General features: G+C 44.7%; 2 protein-coding genes across 5 annotated transcripts in view; one reads left to right on the top strand and one right to left on the bottom strand.

Moving 5' to 3' along the window:
• Positions 1–17,474, bottom strand: part of NDUFAF7 (NADH:ubiquinone oxidoreductase complex assembly factor 7) — a 75,701-nt gene extending 58,227 nt beyond the window's left edge. For 2 of the 4 annotated variants that reach the window (XM_069769470.1, XM_069769472.1), the window contains exon 1: positions 17,325–17,474. In XM_069769470.1, coding sequence (XP_069625571.1) covers positions 17,325–17,382 — 58 coding nt within the window. In that variant the 5' untranslated portion in view covers positions 17,383–17,474. Of the gene's footprint in view, positions 1–17,173 lie in introns of all 4 variants that reach the window. The other 2 variants (XM_069769468.1, XM_069769471.1) reach the window with 2 other exon arrangements.
• Positions 17,463–19,420, top strand: part of CEBPZ (CCAAT enhancer binding protein zeta) — a 56,539-nt gene continuing 54,581 nt past the window's right edge. The window contains exon 1 of the mRNA XM_069769467.1: positions 17,463–17,748. Within this exon, the coding sequence (XP_069625568.1) occupies positions 17,656–17,748 (93 nt within the window). The 5' untranslated portion in view covers positions 17,463–17,655. The remainder of the gene's footprint in view (positions 17,749–19,420) is intronic.

Below are 19,420 nucleotides of genomic sequence, written 5' to 3'. Positions count from 1 at the left end.
AACACAAAAAAGCACAGTAAAACCAAAAACACACTGTTGCACTCCTCCTGTCAGATGAACAGGGATCAATAGATCGTGTCCCATTATGGACACGATATATTGATGATATCCTCTTCATCTGGCAGGGCACATCCGTCGACCTTGGTCAATACATGTCTCGCCTGAACAGCAACGATATGAATATTCACCTTACATTTATGGCCGATGCTGAATCCATTGATTTTCTTGATGTCACTATTAAAAGGGGCCCTACGGGAGTGATAAATACTGACATATTCCGCAAGGAAACATCTACGAACACTCTCTTGCACGCCTCCTCTGGGCACCCGGCCCATATGATTAGATCTATACCGGTGGGGCAGTTCCTTCGTCTTCGACGAATCTGCTCCTCCGATTGTGATTTTGAGAAGAGGGCGGATGAACTGAGGGGGCGTTTCAGAGAGCGCGGGTATAGCGGTAGGTCGATCAAAAGGGCCTATCTAAGAGCGAAACATACTAAACGTGACAATTTAATCTATGGCTCATCGGACCGGGCAGTTACGGGTGACAGTGACAAGTTGAGATTTGTTACCACTTATAGTACCAAGTCTCACCAGGTACGCCAGATACTACAAAAAGCCTGGCCAATATTAATGGTTGATTCTACCATTAAGAAGTTTCTCCCTGATCGGCCCTCTCTGACATTTCGGCGTGCGAGGAACCTCAGGGACCACTTAGTGCAGAGCCACTATAGTGGTCAGCAAACTGGGACTTTCTTGGATAACTTTCCACCCAAACTTGGTTGTAGTCCATGTGGCCATTGTGTGGCCTGCCCCAATGTTGAAAGGAGTGTCTCTTTTCTTAATTCCAAGGGCACTAAATCCTTTCAAATTAGACAGCATATCACCTGTACGACAAGGTATGTTGTCTATTATGCTACGTGCCCATGCGGGTTAATATACGTTGGCCTTACCACCCGCCAACTTAAAATCCGCATTAGAGAGCATGTGCTGGGGATACAGGCGGCCTCTGGCCACATGGATGGATCTACATTGAAAACGATACCGAGACATTTTTGGGAACATCATGAATGCAACGCGACACTACTGAGGGTGAGAGGCATTGAAGCCTTGCAGATCAATATTAGGGGTGGACAGTTGGCTAAGAGACTAGCGAAATTGGAGACGCAATGGATATGGCGTCTCCAAACTGTCCATCCTGATGGACTTAATGAGAACTTGTCCTTTGCCCCTTTTCTGTAGTCCTCCGCCTGCTGTTTCCTCCCTGTGCACATCATCCGCATATGTGTGTGTTTTTACTTGATTTTATTCCTTTTTTTTAGTGTTACGGACCATGATAGAAAATGTTTGGTGACTTCTGTGGTTGAATAGTGAAGCCGGATCATCTACGTGTATTTTCATTTGGAGCCCCTGGAGAGAATATAATGGACGCTCTATCATGGCATATAAGGAGATGAAGATACTGCCCCTTATTATATGTTATAGATTGCAGCACTGTCTACCATATTTGATGGTGGCTATGTGTGGGGTGGACATTTGGATGTGTACATGTGTGGTAATTGTTAAATTTGATATGTTTCATATATTATACTGGCTTTTTGCTTACACATATGTGTTCTCTGCACCTATATATGGAATGAGAAGGAATGAGGAGATATGAGAGAGGGATATACATATATAGCATACGTAATCACGTTTATACATATTATCCATTAGCGACATTCTATTAATATAGTAATTTTTCTATTCGCCACGACAGCACCCACTAGAGAGAGAGGGGATCCGCCCCTAGGAACAGGAAACCTACAGAGAGATAAAAGGGGCGGCCCCCCCTCGCTCCTCAGTTGGTTTCCTGTTCCTAGAAGGGAACCCACAGAGAAGAACTCTATGGCTAAGAAGAGGAAGACCTGCCTGGGCTACCGCCTGTATCGACTCTGCTGAGCGACAGGGGTCCCAGAGCAGGTAGACAGTGTCGGGGGAATGTTCCTGCGGGCTCCCCCCTCATCTGGTGCGGCTGACAGGGAAGCCTGAAGGTACCAACGGTCTCCCTGCTGGGACACCGTTGGGTAAGTGCTAATGAAAGGCACGGCGCAGTGTGGATACCTGTGGTAATGCCCTCCTGAGTGGAGCTGAGCAGCGGTGTGGTATCCCTGGGGAATCTTCCCTCCGTTCCCTCCAGAGGTAAGAGGCGACATGGTGGGAAGCAGCGCTGAGAGCGCTTCCGGTTTGCAGAGACGCGGGCGCATGCGCAGTAGCGTCGGCGTCCCATGGAAGGAAGCTTGAACTTCCGGGGTCGCGGTGTCAGAGTACCATTTCCGGGGGAACCGCCATATTGGATTCCCCCATGCGATCCCAGCGTCTGGATGCCGGTCTTGTGAGTTAAAAAAAAAAAAAAAAAACAGGATGGGGATGTATGCAGGAGTGGCTACACTATAAAAGTCAGGATGAGAAGTGCAGTCAGTGTGCATTATGTCATCCCAAGAGGAGGTCCGTGTGCACTCCATGGAAGAGCCACTAGTACCTAGTAGCGAAACCAGGAAAAACAGCAGTGGACACTTTAAGTTAAGTGACTCCACTGATAAATCGGGAAGAAAATCATCCCGTTCCACATCCCAAACTAAGACAACCCCGCAGCCGGTAAAATTAATACGCCGGGTGAGTGTACGCATACTTCACTGAAGTATATATTGATTCCTTTGCTTGTATTATTTTAGGCAAAAAGGACGGGAAAGAGTAAGCACAAACAATGTGCTATATGTACCGAACCCCTGCCTGACTCCTATACTAAGAGTCTATGTCAGGCATGTATAGATAACACCTTACGGCAGGAGGAATCGGTGAAAATGAACGAGATACGGCTCATAATTAGGGAAGAACTTCAGTCGTTAGGAGGCGGTTCTTCCTCGATTAATACCGAGAAAAAGAAAAGAAGAGTATCCTCACCTAGAGCCGACACGTCAGCAGAGAGTGGGGAGGTCGACTCTGAGGTCTCTCAACTGTCTGATTCTTCAGGGGAAGAAGACTTTGTTTGCTTTCCAACTGAAGGCATAAACAACTTGGTTAAATCGGTGAGAAATACGATGGGGGTATCGGAGTCAAAAGAACCCCAAACACCACAGGAAATCATGTTTGCTGGTCTTTCCCAACGGAAAGGCCACGTGTTTCCAATAAACCAGGCCATAAAGGACCTCGTTAAGAAGGAATGGGGTAAAGGTCAAAAAGGTTTTGTACCAATACCCTGTAAAAGGCGCTACCCATTTGATGACGAAGATTTAAGTACATGGACCAAAATACCAAAGGTCGATGCTGCAGTTGCATCTACATCTCGCCGGTTCTCCTTGCCCGTGGAAGATGCAGGTTCCTTAACAGATCCCATGGACCGAAAATCAGATGCGCTCCTTAAAAAATCGTGGGAGGCCTGTGTCACGGCATTCAAACCGGCAATTGCAGCCACATGTACTGGCAGATCAATGTTAGTCTGGCTGGATCAGCTGGAGCAAAATATTAAAAATGGTGTATCCAGGGAGAAGTTACGAGCGTCTATCCCTTTGATCAAGGGTGCGGCTGCCTTTATATCGGATGCCTCTATTGACTCCCTACGTCTGGCGGCCAGAACAGCTAATATCTCCAACACGGCTAGGCGGGCTTTATGGCTAAAAAACTGGAAAGGAGATGCCCAATCTAGATCAAAATTATGTGCCATACCCTGTCAGGGTGAGTACCTGTTTGGAACAGTCCTTGACGATATACTCAAGAAGGCAGGTGAAAGGAAAAAAGGATTCCCTAATCCCTTTGTTCCATCTTACAGAAGGGCCTTCAGGAAGCCACCATTCGGAAAGAAGGGAGGCTTCAGAGACAGATGGAACAATAAGGATTTTAAACAAAAAGGAAACCTGTTTAATAAACGTCCATTCAAGCCAGCCGACAAATTCCAGTAATTATATTCCTCCAGTGGGTGGAAGATTAAAACAGTTTAGGCAACAATGGGAAGAGATAACAATAAATACTTGGGCCATTAAATTAATATCTTCAGGCCTCACATTAGACTTTATTAGAACTCCACCGGACTCCTTCCTCCTTACCACCTTAAGATCCAGGCCTCAGCAAGAGGCACTTGAAACAGAGGTTAAAACCCTCCTACGCAAACAAGTCCTAGTGGAAGTCCCATCTTCCCAGAGGGGGAGGGGATTTTATTCTCCCTTGTTTCTGATTAATAAGCCGGATGGCTCTTTCAGAACCATAATTAATTTAAGAAAGCTGAACTCCTTTATAAGGCCTAAAACATTCAAAATGGAATCCATTCGTTCAGCCATAAAGAATTTATTTCCAAACTGTTACATGGTAGTATTGGATCTTAAGGATGCTTACTATCATATTCCTATACATCATTTATTCCAGCAGTTCCTTCGGGTAGCAGTCTGTATAGAGGGACAAATTCGTCATCTACAATATAAGGCGATGCCCTTCGGATTATCCATGGCCCCAAGGGTTTTCACAAAATTGCTATTGGAAGTTATGTCTTTCCTAAGAGTAAAAGATACTTTAGTCATTCCATATCTAGATGACCTATTGATTGTGGGTAAAGACCCCCTACAGTGTGAGCAGAGGTTACGGGAAGTAGTGGTTTCCTTACAATCCCTGGGGTGGCTGGTTAATTGGGAAAAATCTAGACTTCAGCCGGTTAAGTGTCAGAAATTCCTAGGGCTCCTTCTAGATTCAGCTGACCAGATTTGTAAGCTGCCTGAGGATAAGAAAATCTCCATAGTTGATAAGGTATCTTTAGCAATAGAAAATCGTAGTATGTCACTCAGACAGAGCATGTCATTACTAGGTTCTCTGACATCGTGTATCCCTGCGGTCCAGTGGGCACAGGCTCATACTAGGCCTCTACAAAAATTTATATTAGAGGAGGACATTAAGAATAGAGGCTGTCTGGATAGAACAGTTTATCTAACAACGGAAGTATTACACTCCCTTAGGTGGTGGTTAAATCAGAAAAACCTTTCAAAAGGGGTTCTCTGGATAATTTCCCCCTCTAGTATAGTGACCACAGATGCTGGTCCTAAAGGCTGGGGGGCACATTTTAAGGATCAGTGGGTTCAGGATCTTTGGTCTAGTTCGGAACTAGATAGTTCTTCAAATGTCAAAGAGTTGAGGGCAATATATTATTCCCTACTTCACTTTCTTCCTCAGCTCAGCGGCTCTCACACAAGAGTGTTCTCCGACAACACCACGGCAGTAGCTTACTTAAACCATCAAGGAGGTACGCGGTCGGACAGACTCAGGCAGCTGGCATCAGACATCATGGAATTAGCCGAAGGTCATCTGCTATCACTATCAGCAGTTCACATCAGGGGCACAGACAACTTTCGTGCCGATTTTCTGAGCCGTCACACCCTTCATCAAGGGGAATGGATGCTAAACAGAAAAATTTTCAAAATGATAACAGCGCAATGGGGTATTCCTCAAATAGACTTGTTTGCCACAAGAGCCAACCGACAGGTCAGGATGTTTGCCTCTCTAAACAGAGAGGACAAGCCGGACATACTCGATGCCCTCCAAGTGCCCTGGACTTTCGACCTGGCATATGCTTTTCCTCCATTGAATCTACTACCTTTGGTAATAAGAAAAATAAGAGAAGAAGGAGCAAGAATTCTATTAATAGCCCCATTCTGGCCCAAAAGGCCATGGTTCTCATGGCTGAGGGCGATGTCAGTGTCGGACCCGTGGATTCTGCCTCAATCCAAGGACCTGCTCTCTCAGGGTCCGTTCCTTCATCCTCAGGCAAAGGGCATGAATTTAACTGCATGGAGTTTGAAAGGCAGTTACTAAATCTCAGGGGGTTTTCTAGTGGGTTAATAGATACTCTGATGAAAAGTAGAAAACCCTCAACTACCAGGATTTATGTCAGAATTTGGAGGAAATTCCTTCAATTCCATACTACACAACTTTCCGCTGATATTCCTATATTTCCAATATTGGAATTTCTACAAAAAGGTCTGGAATTAGGACTCTCTGTAAGCACTCTGAAAGTGCAGGTGTCAGCCTTAGGAGCTCTTTTTAATTTTGATGTAGCAGGTAATAAATGGATATCTCGGTTTATATCTGCCTGTGAGAGATCGAGACCAATTAGCATACCTCGGGTCCCTCAGTGGGATCTATCAATAGTCCTAAATGCATTGACTCAATCACCTTTTGAGCCTCTCCATGCAGCCTCACTAAAAAATATTTCTTTAAAAACGGTATTATTAGTGGCATTAGTTTCTGCCAGAAGAGTAAGTGATCTTCATGCTTTATCTATAGATCCTCCCTTTTTTGTGGTAACATCAGATAGGATACTTTTAAAAACAGATCCTTGTTATCTCCCTAAGGTGGCTTCTACCTTTCATAGATCCCAGGAGATCCAGTTACCTACCTTTTATGAGAACCACTCAACTCCAGAAGAAGAAAGACTTCACACCCTAGACGTAAAAAGGACTGTCTTAGCCTATTTAGAGAGAACTAGGGACTGGAGGAAGAGTAGGGCTCTCTTTGTGTCTTTTCAGGGTAAAACCAAGGGTGCCGGAGTCACAAAGAACACATTATCTCGCTGGATCAGAGAGGCAATAATCTTGGCGTATAAGGCTGGAGGGAAAGATCCTCCAATGCATGTGGGAGCGCACTCTACAAGAGCCTTGTCGACTTCCTGGGCAGAAAGGGCAAATGTGCCAATAGACCTTATATGTAAGGCTGCAACTTGGTCTTCACCGAATACCTTCTATAAGCATTATAGATTAGATCTATCCTCTGCTTCTGATCTAACTTTTGGTGTATCGGTCCTTGACTCAGTAAACCCACCCAGTCTATAGTCTCTGCAATTCTCTCTAGTGGGTGCTGTCGTGGCGAATAGAAAATACCGGATTACGTACCGGTAATGCTCTTTTATAGAGCCCACGACAGCACCCGTTCACATCCCTCCCTTTTCTGTATATAGTTGCACATGGTGCTTGTTTGGTGAGGTGTAAATATTAGAAAATATAGTATGAGGTTGTAAATATGTATATATATGGATATACCCGAACCTGTTAACTAAAACCTGGCGGCGGTTCCTCCTATTCTCTGTAAAACAACTGAGGAGCGAGGGGGGCCGCCCCTTTTATCTCTCTGTAGGTTTCCTGTTCCTAGGGGCGGATCCCCTCTCTCTCTAGTGGGTGCTGTCGTGGGCTCTATAAAAGAGCATTACCGGTACGTAATCCGGTATTTTTCCTTTATAGCGTATTATAATTTTATTTATTTTTTTCTTTTATTTTTGTTTATTATTTGGTATACATCTTTATATATTTTTTTCTTTTATGGTTTGGTCTTATTAATAGAATTTTTGTCAATATGGATATATGTCTCTGTTACTGCTAACATATCTTGTGGTTAATCCGCTATTTTGTGGGGTGGCCTCCTTATGTTTCTTCTGCATCCTCACCTTCTATATATGCTATCCTGATTCTGCCCCCATAATGATGGCTGCCATAAAGTTTTTTGTAGTGGTGGCTATTAGTCTCCAACAAGATGGCCGCGGTGGGCTGTTTGCGCATGCGCGGTTGGGACTGGCAGTTTCCCCTTTTTCTCTCCTCTCTGGGGTTCCATTTGCGCATGTCCGCCTTCTATCTATACTAAGATGGCGGCTTGGCGTCTTCACTCCCACAGCGCACATGTTTCTTCCGGCTCCTGTCACCGCGGTGCCGCTGCCCTGCGATCACATGGGGCCCCTGTGCTTCCGGGTGATGCGGCCGTGCGGGACAGCTGCCGGTAATCATAGGTACCGTTATACTTCCGGGTCTGTGAGTATATATTCCATTTAATTTACACACCAGTCACCCCTTGAGAAAGGCACTTTGCCGAAACGCGCGTTGGGGGGGACGGGTCTCTGATGCACATATACACCCACCTTCTACCGCCGGTATGTATGTACTAGAATACTGTTATTGATTGCCAAGATATGGTTGTGAATTTCCTATACATGCTGTGTATTTACATGGTTCTGATATTTATGATATGGGGTAGAGTGCATTAGGGCCTGTCCATTTGTATGTGCTGTTGATGGCATGGGTGGGTTTTTCCCTCTTTTTACTGTGCACCGATTATTTGGTATTTAATAAAGTTTATATATTTTATATATTTGGACTTATGACTGCGTTCTTTTGAGTTTTGCGTTCTGCAAAAAAATCACAGTGGACAGCAAGTGCTAGTAAAAATATGGAAAAAACAGGGTATTTGGTTGATACGTTTTTTTGCAAAAAATGTATATTAAGCCGCTCTACCAAACGTCAAGGTATACCCATATCAGAGCAGTCCTATCTAATGTATGTAATCCCTATCTGATGTATTTAAAACCTGGTCATATGTACAATACCTGTATGAGCAGGATTCAGAAAAGGAATGTCCATGTGGACACGCTGGACAGAACGGCTCCTGTGCGCACAGCTCAAAAAAAGAGGGGTGGAGGCCTCCCCAGTCTTGTGGACACAAGAAAACAATTATATGAAACCAGAACACATGAGCTGCGCGCACAGTGAACAAGCCCGTAGAGACATGTTCACACCACCAAGAGACTTGAAAACACAAAAAAGCACAGTAAAACCAAAAACACACTGTTGCAAAAAAATCACAGTGGACAGCAAGTGCTAGTAAAAATATGGAAAAAACAGGGTATTTGGTTGATACGTTTTTTTTTGCAAAATCCTGCTCATACAGGTATTGTACATATGACCAGGTTTTAAATACATCAGATAGGGATTACATACATTAGTTAGGACTGCTCTGATATGGGTATACCTTGACGTTTGGTAGAGCGGCTTAATATACATTTTTTGCAAAAAAACGTATCAACCAAATACCCTGTTTTTTCCATATTTTTACTAGCACTTGCTGTCCACTGTGATTTTTTTGCAACAGGGTGTTTTTGGTTTTACTGTGCTTTTTTGTGTTTACACATCTAGATAAGTTGCTTAGAGGGTCTACTTTCCAAAATGGTGTCACTTGTGGGGGGGTTTCGATGTTTAGGCACATTAGTGACTCTCCAAACGCAACATGGCGTCCCATCTCAATTCCAGCCAATTTTGCATTGAAAAGTCAAATGGCGCTCCTTCCCTTCCGAGCCCTGCCATGCGCCCAAACAGTGGTTTACCCCACTTATGGGGTATCTGGGTACTCACGACAAATTGTACAACAACTTTTTGTTTCCATTTTCTCCGGCTACCCTTGGTAAAATAAAACAAATTGGAGCTGAAGTAAATTTTTTGTGAAATAAAATTAAATGTTCTTTTTTTTTTTAAACATTCCAAAAATTCCTGTGAAGCACCAGAAGGGTTAATAAACTTCTTGAATGTGGTTTGAGCACCTTGAGGGGTGCAGTTTTTAGAATGGTGTCACACTTATTTTCTATCATATAGACCCCTCAAAATGTCTCCAAATGTGATGTGGTCCCTAAAAAAAAAATGGTGTTGTAGAAATGAGAAATTGCTGGTCAACTTTTAACCCTTATAACTCCCTAACAAAAAAAATTTTGTTTCCAAAATTGTGCTGATGTAAAGTAGGCATGTGGGAAATGTTACTTATTAAGTATTTTGTGTGACATATCTCTGTGATTTAAGGGCATAGAAATACAAATTTGGAAAATTGCAAAATGTTCAAAATTTTCACCAAATTTCCGTTTTCTTTCAAATAAACGCAGGTAATATCAAAGAAATTTTACCACTATCATGAAGTACAATATGTCTCGGGAAAACAAAGTCAGAATCACCGGGATCTGTTGAAGCGTTCCAGAGTTATAACCTCATAAAGGGACAGTGGTCAGAATTGTAAAAATTGGCCCGGTCATTAACGTGCAAACCACCCTCGGTGCTTAAGGGTGGTTTGTACGTTAAAGGTTGTTCCCTTTCAGAAAAGATTGGTCCCCGACGCAGTTTGCTATGAAGAAAACAAAGTGCTTTAATCACAATCCCCAGGTCCGGTGCTGTCTCTGCTGTTGCTCCTAATGTCCAGTAATGACTGTGGCGCTGAGTTTGGGTCAGGTGACGCATGGCCAGTCTAAAACTCATGGTCTGTATACAGACCGTGAAGCACAGAATATGAACGCAGCCTAAAGTCTCATTCTGACATTAGTGATCTTTCACATACACGAAAAAGTAATCAGAGTTTCACCAGTATTTTGACAGTGACCATGTCTCACCGGTGATTTTCATACATAAATACCTTAATTACAAAGCTACGGTGAAACACAGGAGGGATGGAAAGCCATTTGCCTCCTGGAGCACAAATTTTCTTTGAATAGTGTACGGACTCTATATACAGATTCCCCAAGTGGTAGAAGAGCCAAATCTCCCCTCAAGTGACCCCATTTTGGTAATAATACCCCTATGTGAATTTATCTACAGACGTAGTGATGATTTTGACTCCATGGGTGTTTTCCAGAAACAGGCAGCAGTGGATGTTCCTGAGTGAAAACTGCGGTTGTAGTGCCCAGTAAATTATGCCCAGCTCATGCTTGTGGACACACACCCGTAAATTAGCCGGGCTCTCATCACTATAGAAATGCCAAACATGTGGATGCTAAATGTGGTTTAGGCACACTGGGGCTCAGAAAGGAGCGAGGAATTTGGAATTGAGAGCACACAATTTGCTGAATTTCTTTTGGGTTGTGAGGAGCCATTTTGATTTTCCATAGCCTTTGTGCTACCAGTAACGTGGAAGCCCCTATATTTAACATACCCCCCTACATAACATTTAGGATCACATATATTGGCGTTTCCATCTAAATCTCTGAGTGACAAAATTCAGATGAAACCCCCGAGGGATCCGTTCACTATAAGGCCGGCGTCACACTCAGCATAAGACAATACGGTCCGTATATTACGGCCGTAATACGCTGAAAAGTCCCCAAAATAGTGGTCCGTATCTTCTCCGTAGGCAGGGTGTGTCAGCGTATTTTGCGGATGGCATCCTCCGTATGTAATCCGTATGGCATCCGTACTGCGAGATTTTCTTGCAGGCTTGCAAAACCGACATACGGATATACAAGGGATCCATGTGCTCAAAAAATCGTAACAACATATATACTGTCTATATATATAGATGTCAGTAGACACATATATGTATATATATTAATATTTCATACAGCGCTAGATAGCTTAAAAGCCGGTAATTCAATTGCCGGCTTTTGCTATCTCCTTCTCAAACCCGACATGATATGAGACATGGTTTACATACAGTAAACCATCTCATATCCCTTTTTTTGCATATTCCACACTACTAATGTTAGTAGTGCGTATGTGCAAAATTTGGGCGCTCTAGCTATTAAAGGGTTAAATTGCGGGAAAAATTGGCGTGGGCTCCCGCAAAATTTTCTCCGCCAGAGTGGTAAAGCCAGTGACTGAGGGCAGATATTAATAGCCTGGAGAGGGTCCATGGTTATTGCCCCCCCCCCCCCCCTTGGCTAAAAACACCTGCCCCCAGCCACCCCAGAAAAGGCACATCTGGAAGATGCGCCTATTCTGGCACTTGGCCACTCTCTTCCCATTCCCATGTAGCTGTGGGATATGGGGTAATGAAGGGTTAATGCATCCAGCAGAGGGCGCATCACCACAACTCGAGGTAACTACAGGTCATTCACCTACATTCCATTCATTTGCTGGGTTTTTACAGCCACGAGCACAGCTGCATTAGCAGGCTTCTGCTTGTAAAATTAGTTAACCCTTTCAGATGGATTTACATCGTGGGACGAGACTGATCATCGGAAGGTATGGAATATGGTTGTTTGTTTTGTTTACATTTGTTTCAGGTGACAAGGGTCTTCGGGTGGATTAAGAGTATAATAAAATATTCCAACAACCTGTGTATTTATTTCATTAAAATACTTTTTAATATTGTGTGTTTTTTAACCATTTCATACAATTGGATTAATAATGGCTAGGTGTCATAATTGACGCCTCTCCATTATTAATCTGGCTTAATGTCACCTTACAATAGCAAGGTGGCATTAACCCTTCATTACCCCATATCCCACTGCTACACTGGAATGGGAAGAGAGTGGCCAAGTGCCAGAATAGGCGCATCTTCCAGATGTGCCTGTTCTGGGGTGGCTGGGGGCAGATGTTTTCAGCCGGGGGGGGCAATAACCATGGACCCTCTCCAGGCTATTAACCCCTTTACCCCCAAGGGTGGTTTGCACGTTATGGACCGGGTCAATTTTTACAATTCTGACCACTGTCCCTTTATGAGGTTATAACTCTGGAACGCTTCAACGGATCCCGGTGATTCTGACATTGTTTTCTCGTGACATATTGTACTTCATGATAGTGGTAAAATTTCTTTGATATTACCTGCGTTTATTTGTGAAAAAAACGGAAATTTGGCGAAAATTTTGAAAATTTCGCAATTTTCCAACTTTGAATTTTTATGCAATTAAATCACAGAGATATGTCACACAAAATACTTAATAAGTAACATTTCCCACATGTCTACTTTACATCAGCACAATTTTGGAACCAAAATTTTTTTTTTGTTAGGGAGTTATAAGGGTTAAAAGTTGACCAGCAATTTCTCATTTTTACAACACCATTTTATTTTAGGGACCACATCTCATTTGAAGTCATTTTGAGGGGTCTATATGATAGAAAATACCCAAGTGTGACACCATTCTAAAAACTGCACCCCTCAAGGTTCTCAAAACCACATTCAAGAAGTTTATTAACCCTTCAGGTGCTTCACAGGAATTTTTGGAATGTTTAAATAAAAATTAACATTTAACTTTTTTTCACAAAAAATTTACTTCAGCTCCAATTTGTTTTATTTTGCCAAGGGTAACAGGAGAAAATGGACCCCAAAAGTTGTTGTACAATTTGTCCTGAGTACGCTGATACCCCATATGTGGGGGTTAACCACAGTTTGTGCGCATGGCAGAGCTCGGAAGGGAAGGAGCGCCATTTGACTTTTCAATGCAAAGTTGACTGGAATTGAGATGGGACGCCATGTTGCGTTTGGAGAGCCACTGATGTGCCTAAACATTGAAACCCCCCACAAGTGACACCATTTTGGAAAGTAGACCCCCTAAGGAACTTATCTAGAGGTGTGGTGAGCACTTTGACCCACCAAGTGCTTCACAGAAGTTAATAATGCAGAACCGTAAAAATAAAAAATCATTTTTTTTCACAAACATTATCTTTTCGCCCCAAATTTTTTATTTTCCCAATGGTAAGAGAAGAAATTGGACCACAAAAGTTGTGGCACAATTTGTCCTGAGTACTCTGATACCCCATATGTGGGGGTAAACCATTGTTTGGGCGCATGGGAGAGCTCGGAAGGGAAGGAGCGCCGTTTGACCTTTCAATGCAAAATTGACAGGAATTGAGATGAGACGCCATGTTGCGTTTGGAGAGCCACTGATGTGCCTAAACATTGAAACCCCCCACAAGTGACACCATTTTGGAAAGTAGACCCCCTAAGGAACTTATCTAGAGGTGTGGTGAGCACTTTGACCCACCAAGTGCTTCACAGAAGTTTATAATGCAGAACCGTAAAAATAAAAAATCATTTTTTTTTCACAAAAATTATCTTTTCGCCCCCAATTTTTTATTTTCCCAATGGTAAGAGAAGAAATTGGACCACAAAAGTTGTGGCACAATTTGTCCTGAGTACTCTGATACCCCATATGTGGGGGTAAAACATTGTTTGGGCGCATGGGAGAGCTCGGAAGGGAAGGAGCGCCGTTTGACCTTTCAATGCAAAATTGACAGGAATTGAGATTGGACGCCATGTTGCGTTTGGAGAGCCACTGATGTACCTAAACATTGAAACCCCCCACAAGTGACACCATTTTGAAAAGTAGACCCCCTAAGGAACTTATCTAGATGTGTGGTGAGCACTTTGACCCAATAAGAGCTTCACAGAAGTTTATAATGCAGAGCCGTAAAAATAAAACAAAATTTTTTTCCCACAAAAATAATTTTTTAGCCCCCAGTTTTGTATTTTCCTGAGGGTAACAGGAGAAATTGGACCCCAAAAGTTGTTGTGCAATTTGTCCTGAGTGCGCTGATACCCTATATGTGGGGGAGAACCAGCGTTTGGGCGCATGGGAGGGCTCGGAAGGGAAGGAGAGCCATTTGGAATACAGACTTAGATGGAATGGTCTGCAGGCGTCACATTGTGTTTGCAGAGCCCCTAATGTACCTAAACAGTAGAAACCCCCCACAAGTGACCCAATATTGGAAACTAGACCCCCCAAGGAACTTATTTAGATGTGTTGTGAGAACTTTGAGCCCCCAAGTATTTCACTACAGTTTATAACGCAGAGCCGTGAAAATAAAATAAAAAATTTCCCCTCAAAATTATTTTTTAGCCCCCAGTTTTGTATTTTCTCGAGGGTAAAAGGAGAAATTGGACCCCAAAAGTTGTTGTCCAATTTGTCCTGAGTGCGTTGATACCCCATATGTGGGGTGAACCAGCGTTTGGGCGCATGGGAGGGCTCGGAAGGGAAGGAGCGCCATTTGGAATGCAGACTTAAATGGAATGGTCTGCAGGCGTCACATTGCGTTTGCAGAGCCCCTAATATACCTAAACAGTAGAAACCCCCACAAGTGACCCCATGTTGGAAACTAGACCCCCCCACGAACTTATCTAGATGTGTTGTGAGAACTTTGAGCCCCCAAGTGTTTCACTACAGTTTATAACGCAGAGCCGTGAAAATAAAAAATCTCTTTTTTTCCCACAAAAATTATTTTTTAGCCCCCAGTTTTGTATTTTCCCAAGGGTAACAGGAGAAATTGGACCCCAAAAGTTGTTGTCCAATTTGTCCTGAGTACGCTGATACCCCATATGTTGGGGTAAACTCCTGTTTGGGCACACGGGAGAGCTCGGAAGGGAAGGAGCACTGTTTTACTTTTTCAATGCAGAATTGGATGGAATTGAGATCGGTCGCCATGTTCGCCATGTCGCGTTTGGAGATCCCCCTGATGTGCCTAAATAGTGGAAACCCCCCAATTATAACTGAAACCCTAATCCAAACACACCCCTAACCCTAATCCCAACGGTAACCCTAACCACACCTCTAACCCAGACACACCCCTAATCCTAATCCCAATCGCAAATGTAATCCAAACCCTAACCCTAACTTTAGCCCCAACCCTAACTGTAGCCTTAACCCTAGCCCTTACCCTAGCCCTAACCCTAGCCCCAACCCTAACCCTAACCCTAGTCCCAACCCTAACCCTAGCCCTAACCCTAGCCCTAACCCTAGCCCTAACCCTAGCCCTAACCCTAGCCCTAATCCTAGCCCTAACCCTAGCCCTAGCCCTAACCCTAGCCCTAACCCTAACCCTAGCCCTAACCCTAGCCCTAACCCTAGCCCTAGCCCTAACCCTAGCCCTAATCCTAGCCCTAACCCTAGCCCTAACCCTAGCCCTAGCCCTAACCCTAGCCCTAATCCTAGCCCTAACCCTAGCCCTAACCCTAGCCCTAACCCTAACCCTAGCCCTAACCCTAGCCCTAGCCCTAACCCTAGCCCTAACCCTAATGGGAAAATGGAAATAAATACATTTTTTTCATTTACTTTTATAGCGGGTTTTTTAGCGGATTTTTATGATTGGCAGCCGTCACACACTGAAAGACGCTTTTTATTGCAAAAAATATTTTTTGCGTTACCACATTTTGAGAGCTATAATTTTTCCATATTTGAGTCCACAGAGTCATGTGAGGTCTTGTTTTTTGCGGGACGAGTTGACGTTTTTATTGGTAACATTTTCGGGCACGTGACATTTTTTGATCACTTTTTATTCCGATTTTTGTGAGGCAGAATGACCAAAAACCAGCTATTCATGAATTTCTTTTGGGGGAGGCGTTTATACCGTTCCGCGTTTGGTAAAATTGATAAAGCAGTTTTAATCTTCGGTTCAGTACGATTACAGCGACACCTCATTTATATCATTTTTTTATGTTTTGGCGCTTTTATACGATAAAAACTATTTTATAGAAAAAAATAATTATTTTTGCATAGCTTTATTCTGAGGACTATAACTTTTTTATTTTTTTGCTGTTGTTGCTGTATGGTGGCTCGTTTTTTGCGGGACAAGATGACGCTTTCAGCGGTACCATGGTTATTTATATCCGTCTTTTTGATCGCGTGTTATTCCACTTTATGTTTGGCGGTATGATAATAAAGCGTTGTTTTTTGCCTCGGTTTTTTTTTTTTTTTCTTACGGTGTTTACTGAAGGGGTTAACTAGTGGGCCAGTTTTATAGGTCGGGTCGTTACGGACGCGGCGATACTAAATATGTGTACTTTTATTGTTTTGTTTTTTTTATTTAGATAAAGAAATGTATTTATGGGAATAATATATATTTTTTTTTTTTCATTATTTAGGATTTTTTTTTTTTTTTTACACACTTGGAAATTTTTTTTTTTACTTTTTTACTTTGCCCCAGGGGGGGACAATACAGATCGGTGATCTGCCAGTTTGCACAGCACTCTGACAGATCACCGATCTGTCTGAGAGCAGTGCAGCGTTACCAAGTGCCTGCTCTGAGCAGGCACTTGGTAAGCCACCTCCCTCCCTGCAGGACCCGGATCCGCGGCCATTTTGGATCCGGGACTTACTGCAGGGAGGGAGGTAGGAGACCCCCGGAGCAACGCGATCACATCGCGTTGCTGCGGGGGGCTCAGGGAAGCCCGCAGGGAGCCCCCTCCCTGCGCGATGCTTCCCTGCACCGCCGGCACATCGCGATCATCTTTGATCGCGGTGTGCCGGGGGTTAATGTGCCGGGGGCGGTCCGTGACCGCTCCTGGCACATAGTGCCGGATGTCAGCTGCGATAAGCAGCTGACACCCGGCCGCGATCGGCGGCGCTCCCCCCGTGAGCGCGGCCGATCGCGCTGGACGTAATATTCCGTCCTTGGGAATTAAGGCCCACCCCACATGGACGGAATATTACGTCCAATGGCAGAAAGGGGTTAATATCTGCCCTCAGTCACTGGCTTTACTACTCTCGCGGAGAAAATTGCGCGGGAGCCCACGCCAATTTTTTCCGCCATTTAACCCTTTAATTTAATAGCTAGAGCGCACAAAGTTTGCACATACGCACTACTAGATCACCAAAATACGGATCAGTAAAATACGGCAGATAGGAGCTTGGCCATAGAGAAGCATTGTACCGTATGCAATCCGTATTTTCAGCACCTCTCTTAGGTCCGTAAAACACGCTAGTGTGAGGCCGGCCGGCCGGCCGTTTGGTGGCGCTAAGTACGCACGCCTCATCGGTAACTGCTGAGGAACTAGTAGTCCCAGCACGCACGATCAATTTACCAGCCCGCGCGTGCAAGACTCCTCTTCCACACTGCCGTAAATTGGCGACCACACTCATTGCTGCAAAGCCTTCAGCAGCGCCTGCGCTTCAGCCGGAAGTGGGCAGCCTCACGTGACTGGTGACGCGCGCCTCGCCGGCAGGTCCTGCACTGCGCTCCCACTGCTGCTGAGCTCACTGAGCAGGGTACAGAGCAGAGCGCTTCCCATAGGCTCCGGCTCACACCACGTGCTCCGCGGCTGCCATCACGTGTATCCTGCCAGACTGCGACTTCCGGTGCCGTCAGCTCCACGCTGTTCTGGCTTCTCTGCGAGTGACGAGCTGCGGGACGGCATGGAGGTGGACCGTGAGTGGGGCGCAGACGATGCGGCCTCTGAGGAAGATGGCTTCACTCTGGAGGAGGTGCTGCGGTTAGGTGGCACCAAGGTAAGCGCTGCCCCTATTGCCCAGGCTGCTACACCGGTGTGGTCTCCCTCAGGCTGGTGGGCAGGTGTTCTGGTGGTCTCTGAACCTGGCCCGGCGTGGGCCCGCGCACATGTGCATACAATGGGGTGAGAGTGGGTCCTCCTCAGCTGCCTCACCCACGTCTCCCCCTACAGGCGGGGCCCTGGTCCTACAGCCAGGTCATTGCCCCATGGTTGTAGTTGGAGCCCTTTCACCTGCCGATATCCCCGACTCTGCGCCCTGCTTCAGTGATGGCACCATACCCGGTAGCTGGCAGAGGAGCCAGGGCTGTGGGCAGGTAAGCCCTAAGGCTTTGTTCATATGTTTTCCAAATACAGGTAAACAGATGCCTAGGTGGGCGGCCACGGTGTGCCCCTCAGCGGTAAAAAAAATACATGTGTGTATCTGGAATCCTGCATTCTGCTGTTTTGTGTGCTCGTGTATACAGAGAATTCACATAGTGATGGAATGCTCCCAGCCTCCGTGACTAAAGCCTTCTAGTGGTTGAGCACCACCAATGTCAGCAAGCAGATGCAGTTTTATTATAGGAATGTCTTCTGTGAGCTATAAGACTCGTGGTCCCCACACACCTCGGATGATACAGTCACATCTGTCCCTACTTCCCACAGACTGCTCCTTATGGGCACGTGACTTATCTCCCGTAAGAGAAAGGTCAGGTTTCTAAATACAAACTGCCTGATCCTTATTCCCCCTGGCATCATCTGGTTTGGGGTGAGACCTTCTGAATCTGGATGATTAGGCCATGTTTAAGCTCATGTGACTGCGCTTTACACACAGTCTATAGTCAGGATACCAGGCGACCGCTCTGTTAGTTCGGCCACCTTTTCTCATGTTCTCTAAAACGGCAGAGGAATAGGGAGTTTCTGTCAGAAGTCTGAACTATGTCTTCCTGACTTTTTCTCTGCCTCTGGATGGAAACAGCACTTTCATCATTGGTGCGTGTCCATCCCACATCAATCAAAAGGCAGAAGATCTCGCTTCCCATGCCTCTGGTGGCCATTTAGAGAAGGCGGGAACATGCTGTCAAACTAACAGGGATGGAGAGGTGGCAGGATTTGTACCCCAAATATCATGGCTATATATGGGAAATGTGCAGTCATATTTAGGTGATGAATGGTCAGTTTAAATAGAATATAGGTAGATATATTAAACTATATACTTACGTACAGGGCTGTTGCCATTCCTGCTGTTTGTTTTTTCACATTGGTCTTCTGGAGGCATCTTTTCAATGCATCGTCCATAAAGCGACTGCTGCATTCACATTCTGTCCTAATGGATGGAATGCTAAGACTGCAGCCATCGTGTAATGTTCCCTGCTGGATGAAGCAGTAAGGAGACTGAGAGGGGACACCGGCAGTGGTGAAGGAAGGCTGCGCTCTTCTGCTAAGTGGTTACCGTATATACTCGAGTGTAAGCCGCCCCCCCCCCCCCCCCTCCTAATTTTGCCACAAAAAAATTGGAAAACTTAATGACTCGAGTATAAGCCTAGGGTGGGAAATGCAGCAGCTACCGGTAAATGTCAAAAGTAAAAATAGATACCAATAAAAGTAAAATTAATTGAGACATCAGTAGGTTAAGTGTTTTTGAATATCCATATTGAATCAGGAGCCCCATATAATGCTGCATAAAGTTT

The sequence above is a fragment of the Ranitomeya imitator genome, chromosome 5 (assembly GCF_032444005.1).
Source record: "Ranitomeya imitator isolate aRanImi1 chromosome 5, aRanImi1.pri, whole genome shotgun sequence".
Lineage (NCBI taxonomy): Eukaryota > Metazoa > Chordata > Amphibia > Anura > Dendrobatidae > Ranitomeya > Ranitomeya imitator.
The sequence above is the reverse complement of the archived record's forward strand: the minus strand, read 5'-3'. Positions and strand labels throughout refer to the sequence as shown.